The 22,970-nt window shown below is 46.3% G+C and overlaps 2 protein-coding genes across 31 annotated transcripts in view; both read right to left on the reverse strand.

Moving 5' to 3' along the window:
• unc80 (unc-80 homolog (C. elegans)) overlaps positions 1-14,974 on the reverse strand; it is a 31,914-nt gene extending 16,940 nt beyond the window's left edge. For 5 of the 17 annotated variants that reach the window (XM_058051690.2, XM_058051685.2, XM_058051687.2 and 2 more), the window contains exons 1-22: positions 14,526-14,974; positions 14,322-14,370; positions 13,883-14,039; positions 12,243-12,586; positions 12,055-12,178; positions 11,921-11,985; positions 11,552-11,697; positions 9,372-9,645; positions 9,163-9,297; positions 8,591-8,807; positions 8,369-8,518; positions 8,020-8,288; positions 7,059-7,370; positions 6,849-6,980; positions 6,565-6,712; positions 5,186-5,236; positions 4,627-4,775; positions 3,719-3,882; positions 2,704-2,802; positions 2,347-2,555; positions 484-590; positions 234-387 (exon numbers count right to left, since the gene is read on the reverse strand). In XM_058051690.2, coding sequence (XP_057907673.2) covers positions 234-387; positions 484-590; positions 2,347-2,555; positions 2,704-2,802; positions 3,719-3,882; positions 4,627-4,775; positions 5,186-5,236; positions 6,565-6,712; positions 6,849-6,980; positions 7,059-7,370; positions 8,020-8,288; positions 8,369-8,518; positions 8,591-8,807; positions 9,163-9,297; positions 9,372-9,645; positions 11,552-11,697; positions 11,921-11,985; positions 12,055-12,178; positions 12,243-12,586; positions 13,883-14,039; positions 14,322-14,370; positions 14,526-14,617 — 3,547 coding nt within the window. In that variant the 5' untranslated portion in view covers positions 14,618-14,974. The remainder of the gene's footprint in view (positions 1-233; positions 388-483; positions 591-2,346; positions 2,556-2,703; positions 2,803-3,718; positions 3,883-4,626; positions 4,776-5,185; positions 5,237-6,564; positions 6,713-6,848; positions 6,981-7,058; positions 7,371-8,019; positions 8,289-8,368; positions 8,519-8,590; positions 8,808-9,162; positions 9,298-9,371; positions 9,646-11,551; positions 11,698-11,920; positions 11,986-12,054; positions 12,179-12,242; positions 12,587-13,882; positions 14,040-14,321; positions 14,371-14,525) is intronic. The other 12 variants (XM_058051694.2, XM_058051693.2, XM_058051696.2 and 9 more) reach the window with 9 other exon arrangements.
• Positions 14,975-16,561: 1,587 nt separating this feature from the next.
• The window catches only part of LOC131104179 (uncharacterized), a 28,618-nt gene continuing 22,209 nt past the window's right edge, over positions 16,562-22,970 (reverse strand). For 4 of the 14 annotated variants that reach the window (XM_078796445.1, XM_078796437.1, XM_078796441.1 and 1 more), the window contains 11 exons: positions 22,253-22,305; positions 22,126-22,161; positions 21,790-21,966; positions 21,606-21,720; positions 21,416-21,472; positions 20,226-20,536; positions 20,040-20,132; positions 19,681-19,773; positions 17,739-17,820; positions 17,562-17,674; positions 16,562-17,489 (listed from right to left, as the gene is read on the reverse strand). In XM_078796445.1, coding sequence (XP_078652571.1) covers positions 17,280-17,489; positions 17,562-17,674; positions 17,739-17,820; positions 19,681-19,773; positions 20,040-20,132; positions 20,226-20,536; positions 21,416-21,472; positions 21,606-21,720; positions 21,790-21,966; positions 22,126-22,161; positions 22,253-22,305 — 1,340 coding nt within the window. In that variant the 3' untranslated portion in view covers positions 16,562-17,279. Of the gene's footprint in view, positions 17,490-17,561; positions 17,675-17,738; positions 17,821-19,680; positions 19,774-20,039; positions 20,133-20,225; positions 20,537-21,415; positions 21,473-21,605; positions 21,721-21,789; positions 21,967-22,125; positions 22,162-22,252; positions 22,875-22,970 lie in introns of those variants that run through there. The other 10 variants (XM_078796446.1, XM_078796443.1, XM_078796435.1 and 7 more) reach the window with 7 other exon arrangements.

Genomic DNA, 22,970 nt, shown 5'->3' on the forward strand with positions numbered 1-22,970 from the left:
TGACCCACACCACAGCAGAAAGATGGTTTAAGGGTACGAATCTAAACTGGCGTAAGAAAGAATGAGCGAGGGGGCTGGCTGACGGAGTTTGCTAACACAGCGCACACGCTTTTGCAACAGAAACCTTAACGCAAGCCATTCCAAAGCAAAGATAAAAGCACAAAGGTGGGAGCAGAGAGAGAGTGATGGGGTGGGCGGGCGAGGGGCAGCCGAGGGGGCTGGGGGAGGTCTACCATCTTTCTCTTCTGTGTGGTGAAGCTTGGATGGATTCCTCCTGCCAGACCTCCATTTACCGAGCCGCTTGAAGAAATTCTCTTCCTCATCCCTGCAGTATTCCGGCCCTGCGGCGACTCCTTCTGACAGCTTGACGGCGCTGGTGAACTTCACCTGTTCCCGCGTGGCCAAACACCATGCATGGCATTATGTAAAGTGAGACAGATCAGCATCAAGCGACAGCAAGTACGTCACGGCAACTCTCCTGACCTTCGAACTCTGTCGTATGAAGGAGAGTCGATCCACTGAGCTGATGTCCAACAGGTCCTCCACACCGTCGGTAAGTCCGGAAAGAGAGGAGCGTTTCAGCCAATTGCCTGGAGACAGCGGGAATTATGCAGTGGATGTTTACAAATGCAGCACGTCGCCGTATGTGAAGCAGCCATACGGAGCTGTGACACACGAGGGTGAAAGGGCAGCATTCATACCATCAGGGGGAAACAACAATGTGCAAGCGAATAGAGTAAACTCACGTTCATGGCGGTGAATTGGTTCCAGACCCGCACCGTGATAAGTCAATTAGCATTCCTGAAGTAGGACTCTTTGTTTGTAATGGAATATTTTTGCAGTTAGAGCACAGAAAACCTGTTTACAACCTTCTAATTATGGCATTAAACACGATTCGAGCCCTCTAGATATTAAATAACAGGGATAGGAAGAGAACCTGTACTAAATGCCTCTGGTGCTTGTGTGTCTCACCCAAATTTACAATAACATTACTGACACCGAGTGACCAATGTGTCTTCTAAATACCTCTTATTTATAATTTAGTTCATTTAGCCATTTTATGCTTGGAAATGCTTAATTTGGGGAAACAATTGGTACAAATTGCTTGAATATCCAAATTTCCGGGTGAATAACAGGCCTTATTCAACTACAAAATTGTATTCATCAAAAATATTTGCCTCAACTTTTGTACACTGCCTCGATTTTTGTACAATATTGATTTTCCCTGCAATGTACTGGTCCAAAAAAATTAAGTCCCCAAACAAGGCACATTACGCATTGCTGGATTTTTTTTCATTTTTTATTTTTTTATTTTTATTGAACGTGACTGACCAATCAAAAAATGTTGCCAGTGACAGCATTGTGATGCAAGGCGAGCGACACACGAGAGTTCACATCACCAGTAAGTTGGAATTATTTTGTGCATACAAAACTAATTTAGGTTTTGTTAATACTTTTTGGCTTTCTGGATTTTTTTTAATTTAAAATTGCATCGGTATGTTTCATATTTTGTCAGAGATTCACGACAATTACTTGATATATGACTTATGACGCAGCTTGAAGGGCAATGCAGCACAGACACAAACAACATGAAAATGACAACATGGATCCATCCACGTGCATTAGACATACGTATGACAGAGAGGGTGATTGGGAGGCGGGTGGTCCTGCGGCATGCTGAGGTGCAAAAGAGGAAGACATAAATAAGGATGCCATGTTAGAGTGACATGACACAGTGATGCATGGATGTGAAGAGGCATTGTTGGATCTCAGCTGAAATGTGATGATTTGGAAGATTTGGGACAGTCAGATACACGAGATGCCTTGAAAAAGTGAAGATTTCTCTGGTCTTTCATCGGCCTGTCAACACTAATCAATAAATCAGTTAACCATGTGATCATTTTGATAATTTTACCGGCGTCCCTCTCTACCAAACAGGACGGATGACAAGAGAGTTCACTCTGTGCATCTGTCTCAACACTTGGGCATGTTGGTTCTATAGCAGAATGAACAGAGTGAGTGAACCCTCCTGTCAGTCATTCAGTCTCTTTGTCCCAGTGGGAGGAGGCGGGGCGCGAGAAAGTGCTGCAAGTAAGCGTCATGAGGAATAACAAGTGAGCAAACACATATGTGTGGTTCTGCTGTCGGAGGTACCAGCGACAGTGCAGTTACTTGCATTATTATGCCATAGTTTATCATTACATTCATGAAATAATCATGTCAAAATAACGGTAACAATAATATCGTTTATCTGCAATAATTTGTAGGACATTTATCATCCATCAACATTTGTTGTCGTGACAGGCCTCATTTTTCACATGACAGTTGTTGGACTACCGCACCTACCTATGGGCAGTTTAAGTTTCTTGCGAAGTGAAATACGACGGGATCTCGACCGGGAACGCCGATCCGTGGTGGTCCCAGAGTGGGCGGTGGTGCACTCTGAGGTGTCCTGTTCAGACTGGCTGCTGGTGTCACTGGCAGCACTCTGGGACTTGAACATCTTCCTCCAGAAGTCCTTCCTGCCCAGCAGAGCTCCCGGGATCTGCTCCTCGCTGGGGAGACACAGATGGCACAGATGTCATCGTTCAACTTTAAAAAGCTCAAGTCCGAGGCTTTTCTTTGATTCTGAGACAAGGAATGGCAGCCGGCTTGACACGGATGGGACAGCAAAGATGGAAATGTGGTGAGGTGAACACTCACTGTTCAGGGGTCTGGGGGGGTCTGCTAGAGATGCAGCTGCGACACTCATCTGCAGCACTGGACACCTGACCCTTCTCCCCGGATATACCTGCCTCTGACCTGCACGCACACAGACAGAGCGCTCAGGCCACCCGACTCAAAGAGCCCAAGTAAGGAGCGCTGACTCAATGTTTTTAGTCACTACGATTGCATGTGCAATTTTGGTGCAAAAGTGGTGCAATGTTTTTTAAATGCTGATTTTGTGTCTGGTACGGCAGCCGCCATGGAGACTTTGGGGGTTGAAGCCACTGAGTTGGAGGTCTTGGTGTAGGATGCAAAAAACACATTGCCTCATCTTAATGATACTATGTTAGCGTATTTTGTCATTTAATATACATGCTTTAAACGACAAATGTAGAATGACGGCATTGCAGCGCCCCAATGAATGTTGAGATGCAATGCATTATGGGAAAGCTTTAAACTTGAATTGTTTTTTTTCATTTTAAAGTTGTATTGGTATATGTTTGTATATTACTCAGGTAAACAGTACAGTACTTTTGGGTGATGAGTTTAACGTTCTTTGTAAGATGACACTGTGAGTCAGATTGTTATATTGTTATACTGTTATATACATAATGACCTCCTGCAATTTCCAGTGGGTTGACAAACTCGTTGCGACTGCACTGATAGCTCCTGATTGGCTACTACCGAAGAAAGAACTACCTTTTCACCACTGACTTGCGAGCAGCACATCTAAAGTAGTAGTATCTTAGTTCTGAAGTAACGGAGATGTCACGAGATTAGAACTTAGATTAAAACTGCCTCCTGGAAACCCCTTAATCTCACCGCTACGCTACATCACTGATTATTGCTAATTCCTGAGCAACATCAGTGGAGAGGAGTACTGTAGTCTGGGACCCCAACAACGAATGAAGCAACACAGACAACAAAACAAGTAGTGATGAGATGCTGGAGAGTGGATGTCTTTTATGTAATATTGGCAATAAATCTCCAAAAAAACATTTGCGTCCACTACCTTCTTGGAGCTTGCAGTTTGGTATCATCCTTCTCCTCAGGTTTCTTGGTGGCCGTGACCTTCTCCGCACTGTCCAGGAGCGCGCTCAGAGCCACCCGACGGAAAACATTCCCGTGTGCCTCCTTGATGAACTGCACCAGTTGGCGGATGTCGCAGTACAGGCCCTGTGAGGGAAGGTGACGAGGAAGGATTGTGAGTGATGTGACTGTGATATAACACATCTCATCTCCGGATCATGTGTATGCAAATGAATGTGTCGGGCCTACGACTGCAGCTTGCGAGTGGGAGGCCGGTGCTGGGAAAAGTGTGTCATCTCCCGCCAACGTCCACTAGTGGTGTCAGCCTGAAGGCTTGCAGAGTGACTGTACACACGATCAACCTGGCAGCTGGCTGTCAGGGCGTCACATTGAGTGGATGATTTGGATGTGTCATGTGACATGTCAGCAGCCCGTCACTAGAAAATGCAAGCCTCTCCAGAGAAGGTGCTGACTTAATGACTTAAATGTCCAAATCAAAGCAAAGCATTCCTTTGGTTATTTGACAAAAAATTGGACCTAAAATTGATAGACGCGGTCGGAGAGGTGTATGCATTTATCAATTCTCTATCACTTAGGTCACGAATGAGCTGGATTCATTTTGTATTCATGTATTTCATTTCTATTTGTTCATGATTTATGTTATTTATTTAATAATGGGATTGATTTAACATGTAATTAATTGGTTTAATGTATATATTTTCTATTTATTCAATATTTAAGTGATTAAATAACTATTCTTTATTTATTTCATATTCTAAATAATTAAATGACATTTAACAATGAATTAATGAATATTTATTTATAGGCTAGAGTGTAGAACATGATTGGATTCAAATTTCGGCAGATGGAGTGATGATTTCTAGCACCCACCAGGTTCTCAGGGCTGTGAAGCTCATGCGTGGTGGAGGCGCAGCGGGTGATCAGCGACTTGAACATGCAGCCCACTACCACCGCCTCCATGTTCTGCGCCACCGACTTATTGTCCCCTGTGGTGAAATTGTTGCCGAAGCCCGCCTTGTCTGGAAGCAACAGGCAGGCGTCAGACATCACAGGTCACACTTTAGTCAGCAGAATATTCCATGAAAACAGTTAGCCCGGATGACAAATTGGGGGGAAAAGGGTGCAAAAAAAATGGGTTTGTCCAGCATATGGGGGGTGGGGGTGGGAGAAGCAAACTGAAAAGGATTCTGGGTAGGGAATAAGGAATACATGCAAGTGACTAAGGCCTGCAACATTGAAGCACATTGAGGTGATGATTCTCTTGACATATAGATTACAAAATCTGGAGTAGCAGGCGAGATTTGTCACTTTAGGACAAAGCGAGAGGGGCAGCAATGGAAGCAGTGCCAAAGGAAGGTTTTGATCAGGTGGGTAAGTTGATCACATCTCGAATGTCATTATCTATTGATTATACATCATGGGTATCTACCGATGTTTCGTTTTTTCACCCTCCTGGACCTCTCACCTGCACTGCCGTACTCTGCAAGAGAAAAGAGGCGGGGCACAGGTTGATTGACATCAGGCCAGCACAGACATGTACGTCGTGTCAGGAAAAGGACGTGGCACCCCCCACCTCCACTGGGAGGTGAACCATACACACACAGTGGCAAAATAAACACACACACACACACACACACACCAATATTTACAAAAATACAAAAGGTGCCGTTCAGAATCAAAACACTCATCAGTTCGGCCACTTGCCAATTTTGTCACGTGGAGACAAAAAAAACCTCAAATTTCAAAGCGAAATGGAATTGGCGTGTCATGTAGCATAATAATGCTGCTGATTGACCAGCGATGTCATGGCAAAGCTTTGGATTGGCAAGTGTACGGAATGGATGAGTCAGGAAGGGAGGAAGGAAGGATTCAGCGTGTGGGGGAGGAAGTGAGGGTGGGTGTACGGAAGGACCACGGCGGAGAGGGATAAGCAGCGGTGCGAGGAGACGGAGATATAACAGAGATGGAACTGGAGTGGAGAGCAACCACACGTTTCACATTCCTCGGTAATATGACCATTAAGTCTTGATTGATCCCCAAAAAAGGTCCCCAAATGATGGTCTGGTGCAGTGATTCCACTTGTGAGTCGGGGAGTCGTTTTCAAAAGGTTGAGGGTGCAAAAAAAAATGAAAATAATATTGCGCTTTTATTGTGTATTTTTCATGCAGCGGGGTGTCTATGTCTATTAATACTCCTGGATGGCGACAACGCTGTGTTGTGCTATTTCATAGAAGAAGATAAACAGTTTATTGTCAACTGTTGAATGTGTCAGTCTTGTTGGGACCTGAAGTGGGATTCCTTATTTATGAATAGAATTAGAGCCCCCTACACATGAAATAACACTCCTATAGTAACCTTGACCCATAGTAGTTGATATAATAACGCAAAATATGCCGTTTAAGACATAAATAAGCTTGTGCTTGCGTTTTAGCCGTAACAGCAGTCCATGTAAGGCATTATCGGGCCGGTTGTGAGACCATTGAAACCTGCAATAAAAGCCTGTTCCCGCGATCAAGTCTGGTGGTGGTGTGTCTCACTGAACATTACAGTAACATTACTGACACCTCGACTAGTGTAGAAGACTATGTATCATCACACCATCTTTGAATGCATCTTCTGAATGCCGAATATTGTTACGAGCATCTCTAATCAACACCCCTTTTTAGAACTCACCTTGACTTCAAGGACCATCCAATTTCACCTATTGAAAGAAAACTGTGGCGCAAACTGACTGAGTGACCTGCAGCCTCCTCAAAGCACGGTGAGTCTGGCTGCCTCGCACACACGTCACATACTCCACATACTCACTGTCGGTGATGGGCTCCATACAGAAGCCCAGTAGAGCGTGAAGAAAGTCCACAATGTTATTCAGGGAGTCTTTGTTGACGTAGTCACGCATGGTCTGGCGAAACTGCAGCTTGTCCAGCTTGTAGAGGCTGGTCAGGCAGTTTTGAGCCTGACAGGAGAGAGTTATCAAATATTTACATGGGGAAATGATGCAGAAGCCCATCTGGGAAGACGTTCATCATGGTGAATAATTGATAGATTTAGCAGAATTGTGAGGAAACGCACGCAGAAAAGAGCCATCTCACCTGCATCCTGAGACGATCTCCTGATAGGCCGCGGTGTCCCTCGCCACATCCGTAAGCGCAGCCCAGAGACTTGACTATCTTGATGAGCATGGTGAGGGCCAGCCTGTGGGTGCTGAGGCAGGAGCCCTCTTCCTTTTGATGACAAAGGAAGGAAGCAAACATCAGCAGCATGTTGAGGAACACGTGGAGTTGCAGTGTCCTTCTGCTAACCTTTTTGTCATTGTCCTTGTTATTCTTCACATCATCCTTGCTCCCTTGCCCGCTTCCTCCACCGCTGCCCCCTCCACCCCCTCCACCACCACCGCCGCCTCCATCTCCCCCGCCTCCTCCTCCGAGGCCCTGTCCCACGGCGTCCTTGACTCGCGTCTCCTCGTTCTCCTTGTTGTCGGCCTTGGACAACTTTTTGCCCATCCCAGGCACCATGCCAAGCTGCAGCAGGCAGTCGATGATGTTGAGAGCCACGTCGCAGATTCTGGAGCTGATGTCGTGGCTGAGGACGGCGTAGAGGGCGCGGAGCACAGCCTGACACGCAAGGAGAAATTTAGCTGGGTCAGCAGCAAACTTGGCAAACTTCAGAGAAGGTTGGACGTGTTACTTTTTTATAACTGCCTTTCACAGAGGAAGCAGAGTGCAGAGGACACCAATGCACACATGACAATCACCATGGCTGAGGTATCTGAGGTGCTCAAAGCTCCGGGTGTGGATGGTTTTTGCTTTCGCACCCTCACCACCCTTCCCACCCATGTGGATACCAGCAGCTTGAATGAGGTTTCTCCATAAAGTGACTGGCTAGTATTTCTTCCGTTTCCAAACGACAGCGCCAATAGTGAGTGGTCTCTTGCTGATGGTCTTGCAGCCCACTCCACTTGTACAATTCTACAATTTTGTCCTGGAGGTCTTTTGACAGCCCTTTGGTCTTGAATGAATGAAGTTAAGGTTCGGAATACTTTCTCGAACAATGGCTTCGTAGGAACATAAATGGCTGCTGCTGGGTAGGGGATCAATTACAGACACGATACACACAAATACTTATTTGTATGTAAAGACATGATATGAAAGGATCATGTTGAATGTCAAATACAGAAGCACATTCATAACTCCAACTCCAGGATTTTAGAAATGAGCAGTGTGTGTGTGATGGATGAATTCCCCACGTTGAAAAGTCACTCACCGTGAGGTCCAACATGCCGTTCTTCAGCACAAAGTTATTGGTGCCCTCAATGTTCTCGCCTTCCTCCTGGCAGGAGTAGTTGATACAGGAGTCGGTCAGGCTGCGAGGAAGGTTGGCGCAGGCCAGAGGCTCCACTGGCATCTCAGGGACCACCACAGGGTTGCAAAGCCTCTTCATATGCTCGGTGAAGAAGTCGGCGTAGCCTACATTAAAAGACGCCACGGTGGTGTTGAATGCAGCCATGGTGATGGTGGAGATCTGGGATCGAACTTTAGGTAGAAGAAGACAATACAGTTAATATGTAGCGTTCTAATTCTCAAATTGGGAGCGTTCGGTGCTCGAAGGACACCTTTATTACCCTCTTTGACGGTGTTGTCGCTGTGGCTGTTGGAGTGGTCGGGCATGTCTCGGAGCAACGAGTGGTGGGAGTGCGAGTGCTTGGCGCTCAGACTGTCTGCATCTGCGGCTGTGTCCGTACTTCCCCGACGCGTGAATTTACCTGTGACAGATGAATACACAGGATAATCCTGTATTCTTTTCAATACACGAAAAAAAAGACACAAGAGTCTACCCATGATTGTAGCCTGCCACCCCCCACGGTCCAGAGCACGCCGATCATCACCCAGGCCGGAGAAGCTCCCGAAGGAGAATGCGCTGCGGGTGGGGGAGACATCCAGGTGGTCCTCATGGAGCAGGAAGGGGACACCCATACGACGCTGGCGTTTCTTGCCTGTGTGATGGAAGGGAATGGAGCCCTTTCTCTCCCGATCCTCACGCCGGTTCTTAAACTGAAAGAGATGCGATTATGGCTGTAAGTGACAGGAACTTCGGAGAAACCCAAACCTTCTTGTCCTCCTGTAGTACCTACAAAACTGTTGTCCTTGGATGGATGCAGATGGTTATGGTTTAGCCTGCATCAGGGTCTCTGGCACAGTGGTTCTATTCCTATATGCCCAACCGTTCAATGCCCAAATGTTCAATCTTTATGTTCACCAATCATTCACGGTGTCCCTCAAGGTTCAGTTCTCGGCCCCCTACTTTTTTTTTATAATTTACCTTCTTCTATTTTGGCATTTGTATTTATTGCTGTAGATGACACCTACATCTGACATCTACATCTCAACTAAGCCCTCTAAAACCAACCTTCTTGAAGATGTTCATGCCAAGATCAGACGAAAGATCAGGGACAGCTTGGCGACGCAGGTTGGTAAGGGAAACCTTTGTGAATGTCTCGGTGCTCAGAGATTTGCCCTCCTCATTGCATTTCAGGCTCATGTCCTGTAAAATGCAAGCATAAGCACAGTTATGTTTACAAATCAGGGGAAAAATACATCTGTAGTCGAGACGCTCACCTGGGTTTTATGGGTGTTGACCAGTGACGGGGTGGCGGCCACCATGGAGCTGCTGCGCGGGCGCGGCAGAGGAGCAACCAGAGGTTCCGGGGCTCGTTCCGGCCTCTCCTCCAGAATCTGTCTCAGGCGTTGGAGGTAGTACATCAAGGCCCAGTGCACCCCCTCCTCTGTCCAGTGAGGCTGCAGAAGGCAACGCAGCACGGCAACATCAAAGTAGGTGGCGTAGCGGGCACGCTGAGACAGGGACACTGGCACACCGGCAGGAGCTGATGTCCTGGAGGAAAATGGCAGCCAGTTTTAAGCTTACGCAACAATGTTGCCAAGTATGGAACAAAGAAATTGGATTGACATAATTTCCTATGGTAAAAAACACTTTGGGCTTTTGATGTTTTGGTTTTCATCATACCTTTTGGAATGGTGACTGTCAAAAAAACAGTTTGCAACAAACCACATCCACTCATTCGTCATACTAACCCATACATTTGAGCTCTATCATGATTTTATGACATCATATGACGGAATGGACAAAAATCAGCTGCACATCTTAACAAAGAACTACACTATGATGAACATTTGCACAATATTCATCCATCAGCAATTGGAGCTTCAGTCTACGTGAGTCCACTATTAATATGTCGGGATGAAGGTCAGCAGTTGGCGAGCTGCAGCGCCGCTCGCTGAGGGGAAACATATTGATAGCACATGAGCGAGAGATGGAGGAAGGCGTTTAATCTTGGCGGCTGCAGTGAAGGAGTCTAGCAGAAAGGGTCGATATCTACATGAATCACTTTGAGCGCTTACAGCAGAGGGATGCTGTGTCATGTTTCACCGTATAGCCAGCAGCTGTCTGCTGCTGTTGGACCAGCTCGTTACAGAGACAGGGTGACGACAGCCAGACCCCCTTGAGACGCTGGCAGCCCTCGATTCGGCACAAGGAAGAATGAAGGGGCGGACAGCGTTGCCGTGGAAACTGCTTCGGTATCGGCAGGCCTGTAAGATAAGCGGTGCTGTGGGATGACTAAGCTGAAGTCATCACAGGAGCTGAAATGATTGTATTGGGGTATGGATTATTATGGACCATTTACTGTATTAAAATGCACTAAAGCACTATTGTTTTTGCTCCACTTTTTCATGAGCTCAACGAAGGTCTGCCTTAGCTTGGCCACAATTATAGGCCACGGCAAAACATGCAGTTGAACTGTAATGGGCGGGTCTGAAAACCAGTCAGTGTCTGATGTGACACCATATCATCGATCCAGCACATCCCAAACATGCTCAACATTGCAGCTACTTGTTCTTACATTATTCCTTTTGCTTCGTAGCGAGTGAACAATGGTAATTAAAGACAGAAGGGGAGTGTTCCTGCATCTGCAACATTTTTGTTGCAAATTTTGATGTGAAGTCGGAGAAGAGTAAAACACAGAAATTATATCCAACAAACCGACCAATCACAGCCTATATGGTTGAGTGTTTTGAATGGTGACATTGAAACTGAAACCACTGGAATGCACCAAAATGTGTATAAGCGTATTGTGTATGCAGTGTATGTATAATGCTTTTGTGTGTGGTAACAGCCACAGGAAACATGTTTGATGAAGACTCCTGCAGAATGACAACATATATGCATGTAAATAACACAAGTAGACGTTCCTTTATGCATAGTTTTGAACAAACATGACATCAAATACCATGAACTGCCAACAAAAAAATAATCTGTGCCAAAGACACAGACTGGCTTCAAAAGCCTGGCAAGGAAACATGCACATTCTCAGACTTGCTACGGGCAGACCAAACCAAGCCGGGATGGCAAAACTGCCAGCACGTTACTTCGGCATAATTACCCCAGCTGCATGAAGAAATACTGCAAGGGGATAGCGTTACTCGAAGTGACATTACTTCCATGTGGCCCAGTGGGTCGAGCCGTGCGCTTTGCAGACATGGCCACGGGGATAAATGTTCAGCCATCAGTGAGATGATGGCACCGGCTTGGGGATCAGCGCGGGTCACTGCCGCCCCCGGAGGAATCATTCATCATGAAAGCATTTGACGGCAATAATAAGGAACATGCAGTCGGGTTTTACCGCATGGATTAACAGTACATTGATGCATGAAACAAGGTGGTGTGTTATGTCACAGACAGATGCCGAGTGTGAGCTTTGAAGGAGACACAGAACACTGACTTTTTTTTGGATGGGCCTTTGACGGGTGGGGGTTGCTGAGAAGGTCCGCCTTTCTCTACCGAGTTACCACGGCGACAGCTGTGCTCTCCTGCAGCCGGGGAGGAAGAGGAATCGGACTGGCCGGCCTCACAAACCACCTGAAAGCCCTGCGGAAGGCACAGGAAGGCTGATATGGGCAGACCGGCAGTTGTGGATGATTAAAGACTGGAGCTTTCTGCTGTAACCCCAGCTAACCACATTAATGCTCCCGGATGCCAGGCGTTAATGAATATCAGCAACCACTTGGGAGGGAAAGAAGCCTCCGAGTCCTGCCTGAGCACATTTAATTAACTAGGGAATGATGCAACAGATTCTGTCGACCTCACTCACCAGTGGACCAGGATTTCCGGTCCCACAGGGGCTGCACTGGTTGATCACTGGGGAGTTCCTCTTTGCTGGAGAACCAAAGAAACCCGATTAACAAAAACAATCACTCTATCCCATCAAAGGCGGTGACTGCTCACCCGTTACAATGTTCCGGACCGGTTTGATGAGGGCGGTGAAGGCGGGGATGTCAGGCTGGCGGTGCTCCCACATGGGTTGCCAGATAATTAGACCGCTGGCCAGGCGGAAAGTCAAGTCTGACTCCTGCACAGAATGTTTCAGATTTAGCTATTGTCTTATTGGTGTTACACCTACTGCGCAGAGAGACCTTGATCCGGTGAATGAGGGGAGCGAAGAGGAACACAAACAGCTCCACGGTGGCCATGCTCTTGTAGAACAGCTTGGTGCGAGCGTGCTCATCTTCCTCCAACAGGGAGCCGCTGTTCTGCGGGCCCGAGCCCCCTAAGGCGGAGCTGGCGCAAGAGCCGGGCGCACCCGGAGAAGAGCCCTGGTTCCCCACAGGCTGAAGGAAGGCGGCGCCACCGCCGCTGCCGGCCGACCAGCCGTGGCCCAAGCTGGGCTCATGGTTGCACTCGTGGGCGGCATCCAGCAGCATCCAGTGCAGCGTGTGGAGCAGTTTGGTCTCCGCCACGCCCAGCTTGTCCTGATGACCTGAAAGACAACAGTTAATCAATAGTCCATCTCAAAGGAAGGGCAGACATAGCACTTTTCTTTCCCCATGAAATGTCCTCTGTAGGGTTGTTAAATCAAATACAAATATATAAAATAAGATCAGATAAGATAAGATATGCCTTTATTCGTCCCTCAGTGTGGAAATTTGCATTGCACAGCAGCAAGAGTACAGAGTCAGTTAAGCAGTACAAAATACACAATATAGAAAAATAAACAATATAAACAACCCAAGTATTAACAAAATCAACAGTTTTTCACAGAGTTATATACAATACAGTATGTAAATAATATGAAACGAGATGAGATATATGACCAGTCTATACACTGAGATCTTGCTAGTGAGTTAATATGAGGCATTATGGAAATACTTCACATAGAATTTAGTATATTGCATTTATGGCCCTTACTATTGCACATGGAGGTTGATCAGATATTGCACAGTGAATGGGGTCTGGAGTAACTATACTGACTATAAAAGCAAGTATTACACAGATACACATAGTAGTGTAGAAGTCTATTGGGAGCAGTGCTGGTTGTACAGCCTGACAGCTGCAGGAAGAAAGGACCTGCGATATCAGTCCTTCACTTTTACCAATACACTTTTAACCAATAAGAAGCTTTTACAAATTTGGGGAATGCCACATCCTGGGACTGTCACATGACAACCCCCTCAAGTGAGTTAAAATCAAGCACAAAGCAGTACGAGGACACGCTTTCAACATTTAAAGTGTTGCTCATAGCCACAAATACGTACATATGGACCACTTCAGATACATTTAAAAAAAGATTTGGCGCTACCTTTTATTGGTGCTACCTGTTTGCCCTGGCTCGTAGCTGCAAACACATTTGACGCTATTCAAAAAAATGTCTCTACCTTTTCTTCTTTAAAGATTTGATGCTATCTATTTGGCCTTGCTCATAACCGCAAACATATTTGCACGCTCACAGATAGGGTTAGAGCTATTGGACTTTTTTTTTAACAAAGATTTGGCGCTAGCTTTTTTATTTTTCAAAGATTTGGCACTATTTTAAGGGATTTAGCGCTCCTGAAAAAAAAATTGGGCGCTACCTTTTCTTCTTTGGAGAGTTACTGTTTTTTGTCAGATTTGGCACTACTTGCCAGAGAATAAGAAGATGTAGCAGGATGGAATTCAGTGTTGTCTAATTCAGTGCTTCTAATCCAACTGTTATAAGCTATTAGATGTAATAACATGTACATTATTATTATTTTTTTTATTTTAAATCGCCTGTGTGTGTTATCAGGTGCGTTCTTACCCAATTTGTTCCTGTTGGACAGCAAAATTGAGGTGCAGTGGAGAACATGAGGCAAGGCGGCCTGGACCAGCTCCCAGCGAGAGATGCTCTGGATGGCTTCCGACAGGGCCGGTGACAAGCCGTGGAGCTTATTCTCCACCAGCACTCGCTCAAAGGACTGGAGAGGGAGCCAGAAGAAGCAGATAGGACACATGAGACAGGAACTAAAGCCGCTTTCTTTGACTTGACGTCCGCCATCAGGCCTGTGGGAGAGACAGTGGCAGCTCTGTGGAGATCCAAGGGGATCTGGCCAGGCGTCATTATGGATATGAGTTCTGCTCCTGGGTAATAGGAGGAATCAAGCTGGCAAAACTAATTTGCTAAATGTAAAATGAAGCGTGCACTTGATCAAAACAGATTATCTGCCCATTGGTCATAGGGCAATATTTAAATGACTTACCACGCAAGATGCTTCATATTGCTTTCCCAGCTTAGGGCGCAAAAATGCACTGAAAATAGACACAAACATGATAAGATGATGGCCAACGAAAGTACATCGACGCAGCTGTGATGGCGACGATGGAAAACATGTTGGATTCGATCCAATTGTATTCTATTCCAAACAGCTGCAATTTCACAGCACGAACACCTGTTATCAGCTAACCTGGTCTGCCGCCACAGGAAGGTCTGGATGGGGAACGGTATTCCTTTCCCGCACTCGGGCTCGTTGTCATCCAAGCTCTTCCTCTTCACCATGTTGGCCGGACCTCCCTGCTTGCCCGCCCGTGTGCGACCGCCGGTTGGCGGCGGCGGTTTTTGGCGCAGGTGAGCGGCGAGCGTCTCTCACGACATGATTGGATTCGTCCTGCGTAAAATGGCTGCAAGTGTCGGCGGCGCTGTGGCGGGAGGGAGGGAGGTGGAGGAGCAAGAAGAGGAGGGGGGAGACATGGAGAGGAGGAGGAGAAGCCAGCGGTGTGATTTCAGTACCGCCCCGCGCCGAACAGCGACGGCGGAAGACTCGCCTAAAAGAGCATGTGTGCGGCTGCGCCAGATGTTGACCTTGGCTTTGGCGCAGTAGAAGCGTTACGTCGAACACCCTGCGACGCTCAAGCGAACGTTCACACTTCAACAGGTTGTCGAACAGCACAGGTGGGCTGGAAAAGGGGGCGTGGACACTTAAGGGCTAGCGGATTGATCCGAATATCGAGTAGTATTGATACCGATACCGAGTGTATGTATCTGAAGGATGGAGCACGCTTGGGGTGGGCGGATCGATACAACTATTGACAGTATTGATACCAAGGGAAGCGTCAGAAATGGATAGCAGTGGGGTGGAAGGATGGTATCGGATGTAAACAGCTGGGGGCGGGTCAGGGGCGTCACTAGGTTCTGAGGACGGGGAGATGCACAGGATGAATGAATGGAGTAAACATAAAAAAAAAAAATCCAAAAAGAACAAGAACTGGGATATAACTTTCTCACTTTGGGGCAGATTTAGTAGATACTCAATTGTTTTAGACCACCATTAAATTTACACAAGTACACCCAATCTATACTGCAAAACCGCTGCTCAAACTCTGCAACCATTCTGTCCAGTGGACAGTGATCAATTATATAATAATCACTATTATATTATTAATTAGCCTATTATTATTACTATCATCATTATTCTTATTCAGATTATTACTACTACTACTACAACTAGTAGTAGTAGGCTAGTATTAGTATTAGTATTAGTATTAGTATTAGTATTAGTATTAGTATTAGTATTAGTATTAGTATTAGTATTAGTATTAGTATTAGGCTGAAGCCCCCTCAAAATAGGCCTAATGTAACTATCTGACAGTATCGATACCAAGGGTAGTATCAGTATTAGTGGATGCCACGTGGAATGGGGCAGATTGATCCAACTACCAATAATATCGATACCCAGCACAGGTGTCAGATTTAGGCCACGTGGAGAGGGCGGATCGATCCAACTCTCGATAGTATTGATATTGATAGTATCAATACACAAAAGGGTATAGGATCAGTATTGGTTGAGTATTTGTTCCAAAAGGTTGGACAATAACACTTGATGTCAAAGATGTATGGAAATTAGTTTTTTCTTGAATCCAATAACATCAAATTGCTGTTACTTTTTTCCTTGTTTGGCCCCATGGCAGGTGATTTAGCAGCTGCGCTCAATGCAGGGACAATGAGTCAGCAATGCATAAGGTGCTTTGTTTGACCAATGTGTTGGTATAATACTACAGTACAGGGCACACAGTATCTCACTTTACAATCAGGTAAACACAAATACAGTAATTACTGCGGAACTAATGAGTAGTGGTTAGGGTTAGGTAGGTCCGTTCCTTATTAACTACTGTCATTTTGTGTATCTTATTGTAAAGTTTTTCCGGCCAGAACTAACAAATTTGTAGGGTCACCCACCCTAGTGGACACGTGGCTTGAAAAAACTCACACATTCTGTGACTTCCTGCGAGACTTCCATCAAATGCTTCCTAATTGCAGGTCTACTGCAACAACATGGAACCCTTTGACTGTAGGAAGAGCTACATCTACATACAGCTACATTAATCCCTTAATTTGAAATGACGGTGTGCCATGACATTTTTTACTGTACGGCTCTTCTATGAGTATATTTGTATAAAATGCTACACTCCTATTGAGACAAGACATAAGATGAACTGCAGACACTTTTCATGTTCTTTATTTCATGGTTTTTCATGTGAGCGTTTGCCCATCAGAACATCTTTTAAATACACGTACACAGGCGTAGATAGAGACTGGGGAGGGCAGGAGAGGGGGGCATTCACAACAGTGAGCAGCGGACGCACTACAACGATGAATGAATGAATTCCAACATCTTCCAAGCACCCATTTCTGCAAAACAACCACACTGCTTCCACCAAATTGAAACTTTCAAGGTGGAATGTTTTTTTTACGTAGGACAGATACAACATACAACTTTTCTTTTTTCATTCTCAGTATAGGGAGGAGAGAAACATGTCATATCATTTCAAAACACAAACAAAACGCATTCATCTTGTAGGAAATGAAAGAAGTCTATTGGATGTAGAAAACTACAGTGAAATATATAAAAACATAAAACAGGCCAGCAGACATCCATCACAAACCCTCTTTTTTCTTAAAATGTCAACACATGCTCATCAGACTCTCCGAGATCAAGGTCTCACCGCTTTCTACATAGCTGCAAATCAACTTGAAGAAGCTTAGGAAAAAAACATACAATCTTTTGCCCTCTTGAACACGAAAAGTCAGAAACTGTAACTTTGATGGGTGACGACCAATCTGTGAATTCCCTTTTAAAAGCAGACGTATCAGGGAGGGGTGGGGGGGTCTCTGGAGGGGACCGTGGGAGAACACTGGACGCTTGTGGTCGAATGAAGGTGGCTCATAAGCCCTGTTTGGCCAGCGCGGCGGTGACGTCTTGGGCCAGCGTGGAGAGCTGTGGCGACTCCAGGAGGTTGATGCTGCCGGCGGAGGACAGGTGAGGCGAGGTGCCGCCCGCCTCCATCCCGGGGGAGTGGGTGACAACGATTTCAGCTCCGTGGTCCACCCGAGCTTTGGCTGACTCCCGGAAGCTCAGCTTGTGGCTCTCGATCTGCCAGTGGGAGGGGCGGGGTTTATTATTCTTCACAAGACAGCAGCTATCCAATGAAAAGCAAGACTGTACCATCACGTTCCCGCCTCCTGGCATGTGACTGGCGTTGTCCATAGAGCCGACCTTGGCATGAGCCTTGTCTTTAAAGTCCAGCTTCACGTTGTCGATGCGCACGTTTCCTCCACCTGCGAGTGACAAGGACCGGCATCAGACTCCCAATATCGTCTTCATTTCATCATGTGACCTTACCTGGCCTGTGATGGATGTTGGACATGGAGCCGCATTTGGAGGTGATGTGGCTCAAATCGATTTTCTTGGTCTGGATTTGAACCTGCGAGAATCAGTAGAATCATCGCGCACGTCATTCTGTATTCACGGCAGGGAAAAGCGCGGCGGTACGACAGTGGGATTATCCCATGAGTGAGCGCGGGGTGGCACGACATGCATGTGGATAAATTCAGATTAATTTGTACTCAAACGAGACAAGAGATTATACGCCAAGCACACACGCCAAAGGGCTTCAATTAAACTTCCATCAGACATCAATCCAGTGTACGTTGTGTACAGCATGGTATACCATTGCAGTGCCAGGATGGCCATCCCCTGGGGGTGGCCAAAAAAAGATCATATTTGTTCATAGTGTACAATCATAGGCAAACCTTGACAGTTTCCATCATTCATTTACTGTAAGGAGTATTATCACAACATGTGAAACATGCAGGTGCATGATAGACGATTTGGACTGATCTTTCAAGGGACACAGAACATTGCGTACTCAGGCGATATAAACATGGAGGCTACCAAAAGAAAGACTAGATTCCTGGCTTCATCAGGAAATAAACGTTTGTTTCTACCTTTTTCCGTTCCTTAATAATCAGCAGTAGAACATAGGTACGTTTCAGATTTTCTATTCGCTTGATCCCTGCCGACGTCTAATCAAATGCACTTCTGCCCCCTTGTGGCCACTTTTATGGATTCAAAGTGCTCTGAAGTGAAACGCATTAGTGGAGAGTCATGTCTTTTTGCCTTTCGCTCGAAAGGAAACCCTAAAAGACGCATAAATACATTGTTGGGAGCGAGCATTCGGGATTAGAAAATGACTAAATATGTCTTTGGTATTGAATGGCTTCATTTGCTAATATTTCATAATTAAGAAATGACTATGGGCAAAATATCTCTTGTTCAAAATAACAAATAATTAAAAGAATTATATAAAACAAATACTAGGCTGGGATGAAAACCACTCCCGCTGCAGCTGTAGCTTTACACCAACAGGAAGTGACAGGTGAAGGAGTGAATTCTGGCCTTTTTATTGTCAGGTTCTGCATTCTATCAATCATTGAGGCAACGGGAGCAGTGTCGGATTTCTCGTCTCTTTTTTTCCTCTCCTGCCTCAGGCTGACTTGGTGCTCCATGCCTCACGGCAAAATGGGATGGAGGGGCCCTACATGTAGCGCGTGCTCTACGTGCATAACACACCTGTCATCCAAAAGGCTCCCTGGGGGTGGGGGGTGGTTGGTGGGGGCTGGGGTGAAGCTAGAACTGCCGCTGCGCCATTGTACTGTATGCAATGCGTCACAGGTTCATGAGTAAACATGACTTAACGTACAGTAATCCCTCGAAGGTCGTAGCTTCACTCTATTACAGTTTACAAATATAGCCAATAATAAATCATGCTGTTCCATGGTTGAATAACACCTATTGTACATAAAAAAATGCATATTTAAGCATATTTAAGCATATTAATCTTTTATATATTTTTGACCTACATTTTTTCAAGCACCAGACTTGATTGCTAGAACAACAGGCTTTTGTTGCAGGTTTGTATGATCCAACAACTAGGCACAACAGTCCCAACATGGTCGACTGTCCTGCTCAACCTGCTCCAAACTAAAACTCTTCTGTCCTCTCTAACACCGCAGCACATTTACAGCAACACACAGAAACACAAGTCTTATTTTACTTATTATGTCTACAATATTGGGTAATACAAGTGTAAAGGTGATATAGGGGTGCTATTTCATGCCTAGTGTGCGCTAACAATTCTAACAATAATAAAAATGTATTTAGAAAACATCCAATTTAAAAGTAAAGAAATCAACTAATTGCTGGCAAGTCAAGGACCAATTAATCGCAATAAAGGAGGGATTACTGGATTTCTTGATTTTTTTTTTATGGTTGAGTCACTCACGTTTCCTCCGCCTGGGGCATGCTGGAGCTTGTTTAGGGAGCCACATTTAGCCTGAACGTGGCTGAAGTCCAGTTTAACGCTCGGAATCATGACCTGGGAATGACAAGGATTTGTGTGTTTTAGACACAGATGGTGCAAACAGGGGCCACTCAAGGTTGAGGGTTCTCTTCCAGAGAAGCCCCTCTAATCCAGTGGAAGTGCCCCCGGTTGTAAAACCTGAACCCCCTTAGCCAGAGCGTATTTCAGCTCATTTAAACCACAACCTGAGCTGTAACCGATGCTTGTCCAATGTTCAACAGAATCAACAGAGATAAAAGGAGGATGGGAAGAAAAGGAAGAGACTTTTGTGGCATACGTACATTGCCTCCTTTGGGCGTGTGCTTCAGATTATCCTTAGAGCCGCACTTTGACTGAACATGACTGAAGTCCAGCTTCTCGGTTAAAATTTGCACCTAAATCAGAGAGAAGAAAGAAAAGGTATGTGTGCCTTTGTACATTTACTATATGCGACATGTATTTACAGTAAATGGTATTAGTATTATTACCTGTCCGCCTTTGGGTTGGTGTTTTATGTTAGCAGTGGACCCGATCTTGGACTTTACATTCTTGAGGTCAGGCAGAGGCTGGTTCAGAACCTTCAGCTGCCGCTGGGCGGAGGATGGCGACTTGGGCGGGGTCCGGATGATTGCCACCTTCTTCTCTTGGAGAACGCTGAAGGACTTGGGCGTGTGGCTACCGGGCGTGCGCGAGCCGGGTGTGCGGCAGGAGTAGCTGGGCGGGGTGCCGGGCGTGACGGCGGTGGATCCGGGGGTGGAGGTGCCGCTGCGGGCCGACCAGGAACGTGTTGAGTCGGTGCCTGACAAGAAATAAGTGTTACAGGAGAGACCGTGTGTGACATTTCATTTGATGGTGGTAGGGACTGGGAGGTGTTCCTCGAGGCCTTCTATGGGTTGGGCGTGCCCTGAACACCTCCCCAGGGAGGTGTGCAGGAGGCATCCTAACCAGATCTGGCTCCTCTCAATGCGGAGGAGTCGCGGTTCCACTCCGAGTCTCTCCCGGATGACAGTTCTTCTCACCTTATCTCTAAGGGAGAGACCAGCCACCCTGCGGAGAAAACTCATCTTGGCCACTTGTACCTGCCATCTTGTCCTTTCGGTCACTATAAATACATTTCATTTCATTTTTAGCTCAAACAAATGTTGGCAATTTCAGTCGAATACAATTCATGAAAATATATTTTTTGTACGGAAAAAATATAAAACCCTGACACTAAAGTCTGAAATGTAATCAAACCAAACAGTGATTTTTTCATGAATCATACGCCATAACACACCGGTGTGTCTTACACCCAGGACATTGTGGCCGCATGTGCTAAACAAGAATACAGCAGGCCAAAGAAACCAAAGAAAATCATGTTCTGCGGGACTACGAGGAATGTTTTTCGCTGCTTCGTCTCTTGTGTTCCCGTTTTTCCTTGTCACTACTTTGGAACAAATGCGACATATCGGTTCGTCTGTGAAATATTCCCACAATGGGGCTGTTGCGTTGACCTTAGAAACTATTGCTTCTGTGCCTTCATTCATGTCAGCATGGACTCTCTCAGGAGGCTAATCTGTTTCTAATTGTTCAATGAATGGATTATCGTGACAGGCCTACATAAACACTGTGTGTGTGCTTGTCTGCTCGTCAGTGGATGTTGCTGAGGGGGTTAGGAGGACACCAACAGGAGCTCTACCTGCCATACTCGGGCCCCTCCCAGACCTGCTGTCGGCTTTGGCCTCGGTGCTGATGGCTTCAAGGGATGCAAAATGAAGACGAAGGCGGGTTGGGGGGTGGGGGCAGTGAGATGGTTAAAAATGACGAGTGATCAATGGAGGCGTGAAAATGGCATGACTGCATGAAGGTTGATTTGGCACGCGGCTTACACGTGGGCCTGCAGGGGCCACTCTCTTCCTGTTCGGCAGCGGGGAGGTGGCGCGTCAGGGACTTGGACGGCCTCGGGAGAGAAGACCTCTTCTCCGGGCTGCGGTACGCTCGCTCCTGAATGGAAGCACAGGTAGATGAGTCAGTCATATGTTCCCTGCACCTCATTCACTGTACCTTCTCTACCTGTGTGTTTGGTGGAGGGGGAGGGCGGGAGCATGCAGAGGTGGGGCGGGCCTCACCGAGCACCGCCTCCACCTGGGGGCTCCGTTTAAGACTACAAGCAGAGCTGGGACGGGGTATTTGCTGATTGGACCCCAAGTGCTGCACTGCCATCTTTAACAGAACAGGCCGGGTGGGGCTCTTGGTGATGAAGGGGGGGGGGCATGCCACGAACATGGTGATGTAACAGAGAGACCAATGGATAAATTATGACATGAGATGAGGTGCAGAGATCCTGAAATGAGTCTATTGGTGGTTTCACAGAATACAGATGCTTATGGAAGAATAAACCATACTTACAGATTTTCTCTGATGAGACAAATGCAAGGACAGAGGCTGGCATGCGAGACAGAACGAAAAAGACAAATGCAAGCGTGCAGAAAAAATGTTTTCATGCAATACACAGCCAAAAAAGGCAGCAACTTACGGCTGGTCTCTCCCTGGACTGGTGTACACTTAAAGGCTGGGAGCTTTCTATGCCTGCAGAGACCAAGAAAATCTGCTGTAATGGTCAACATCAAGCACCAGGGGGAGCAATTTGGGAATGATATTGTCAAAGTCAGCAGCTCAGGATCAACACTGCCACCAGTCTCCTCACACAACAGCAAAACAAGTGAAATAGCCGGAAAGAAAGAAAAAAACAACAACTATCGCTCAACATAGCCACAGTATGACGCAGAAGGTGTGAACTTTTGAACAAAAAGCTAAACAATAAAAGACGAAAGGCCTTTTCCAACAGGATGAGCAGCCCATGATGTTTGCCAGCCACAGTGCGCCTGCTTAGAGTCACCAATAGATAGAGAGCAGTCATCTGCAACACTGGAATAACGCTTTCTTTAGGCTTCATATACCTGAGCCTATTTACATCAATTCCACTGCTATTTACTGGCGCTCTCTCTATCCAGGGTGCTGACATCCCACTGACAAGTGTTCACCTGTGGCTTTGCGTCTAGCAGAGCCGTGAAGCAGAGCAGGCCGAGGATGTTTGGCCACACCCTTTCGACTCTGGAGGGCTGAGACCTTATGAAGGTCCACCCTCCGCATGACACCTACTAGCAGAGAGGAGAGACAAGATTAACCACAACTGAAACGCACACTGCAATGCGCACCGCCGCCGCGTCATTTATGCAAATACAGAACATCAA

The sequence above is a fragment of the Doryrhamphus excisus genome, linkage group LG15 (genome assembly GCF_037039965.1).
Source record: "Doryrhamphus excisus strain RoL-2023G ecotype Guam linkage group LG15, RoL_Dexc_Guam_v1.1, whole genome shotgun sequence".
Lineage (NCBI taxonomy): Eukaryota > Metazoa > Chordata > Actinopteri > Syngnathiformes > Syngnathidae > Doryrhamphus > Doryrhamphus excisus.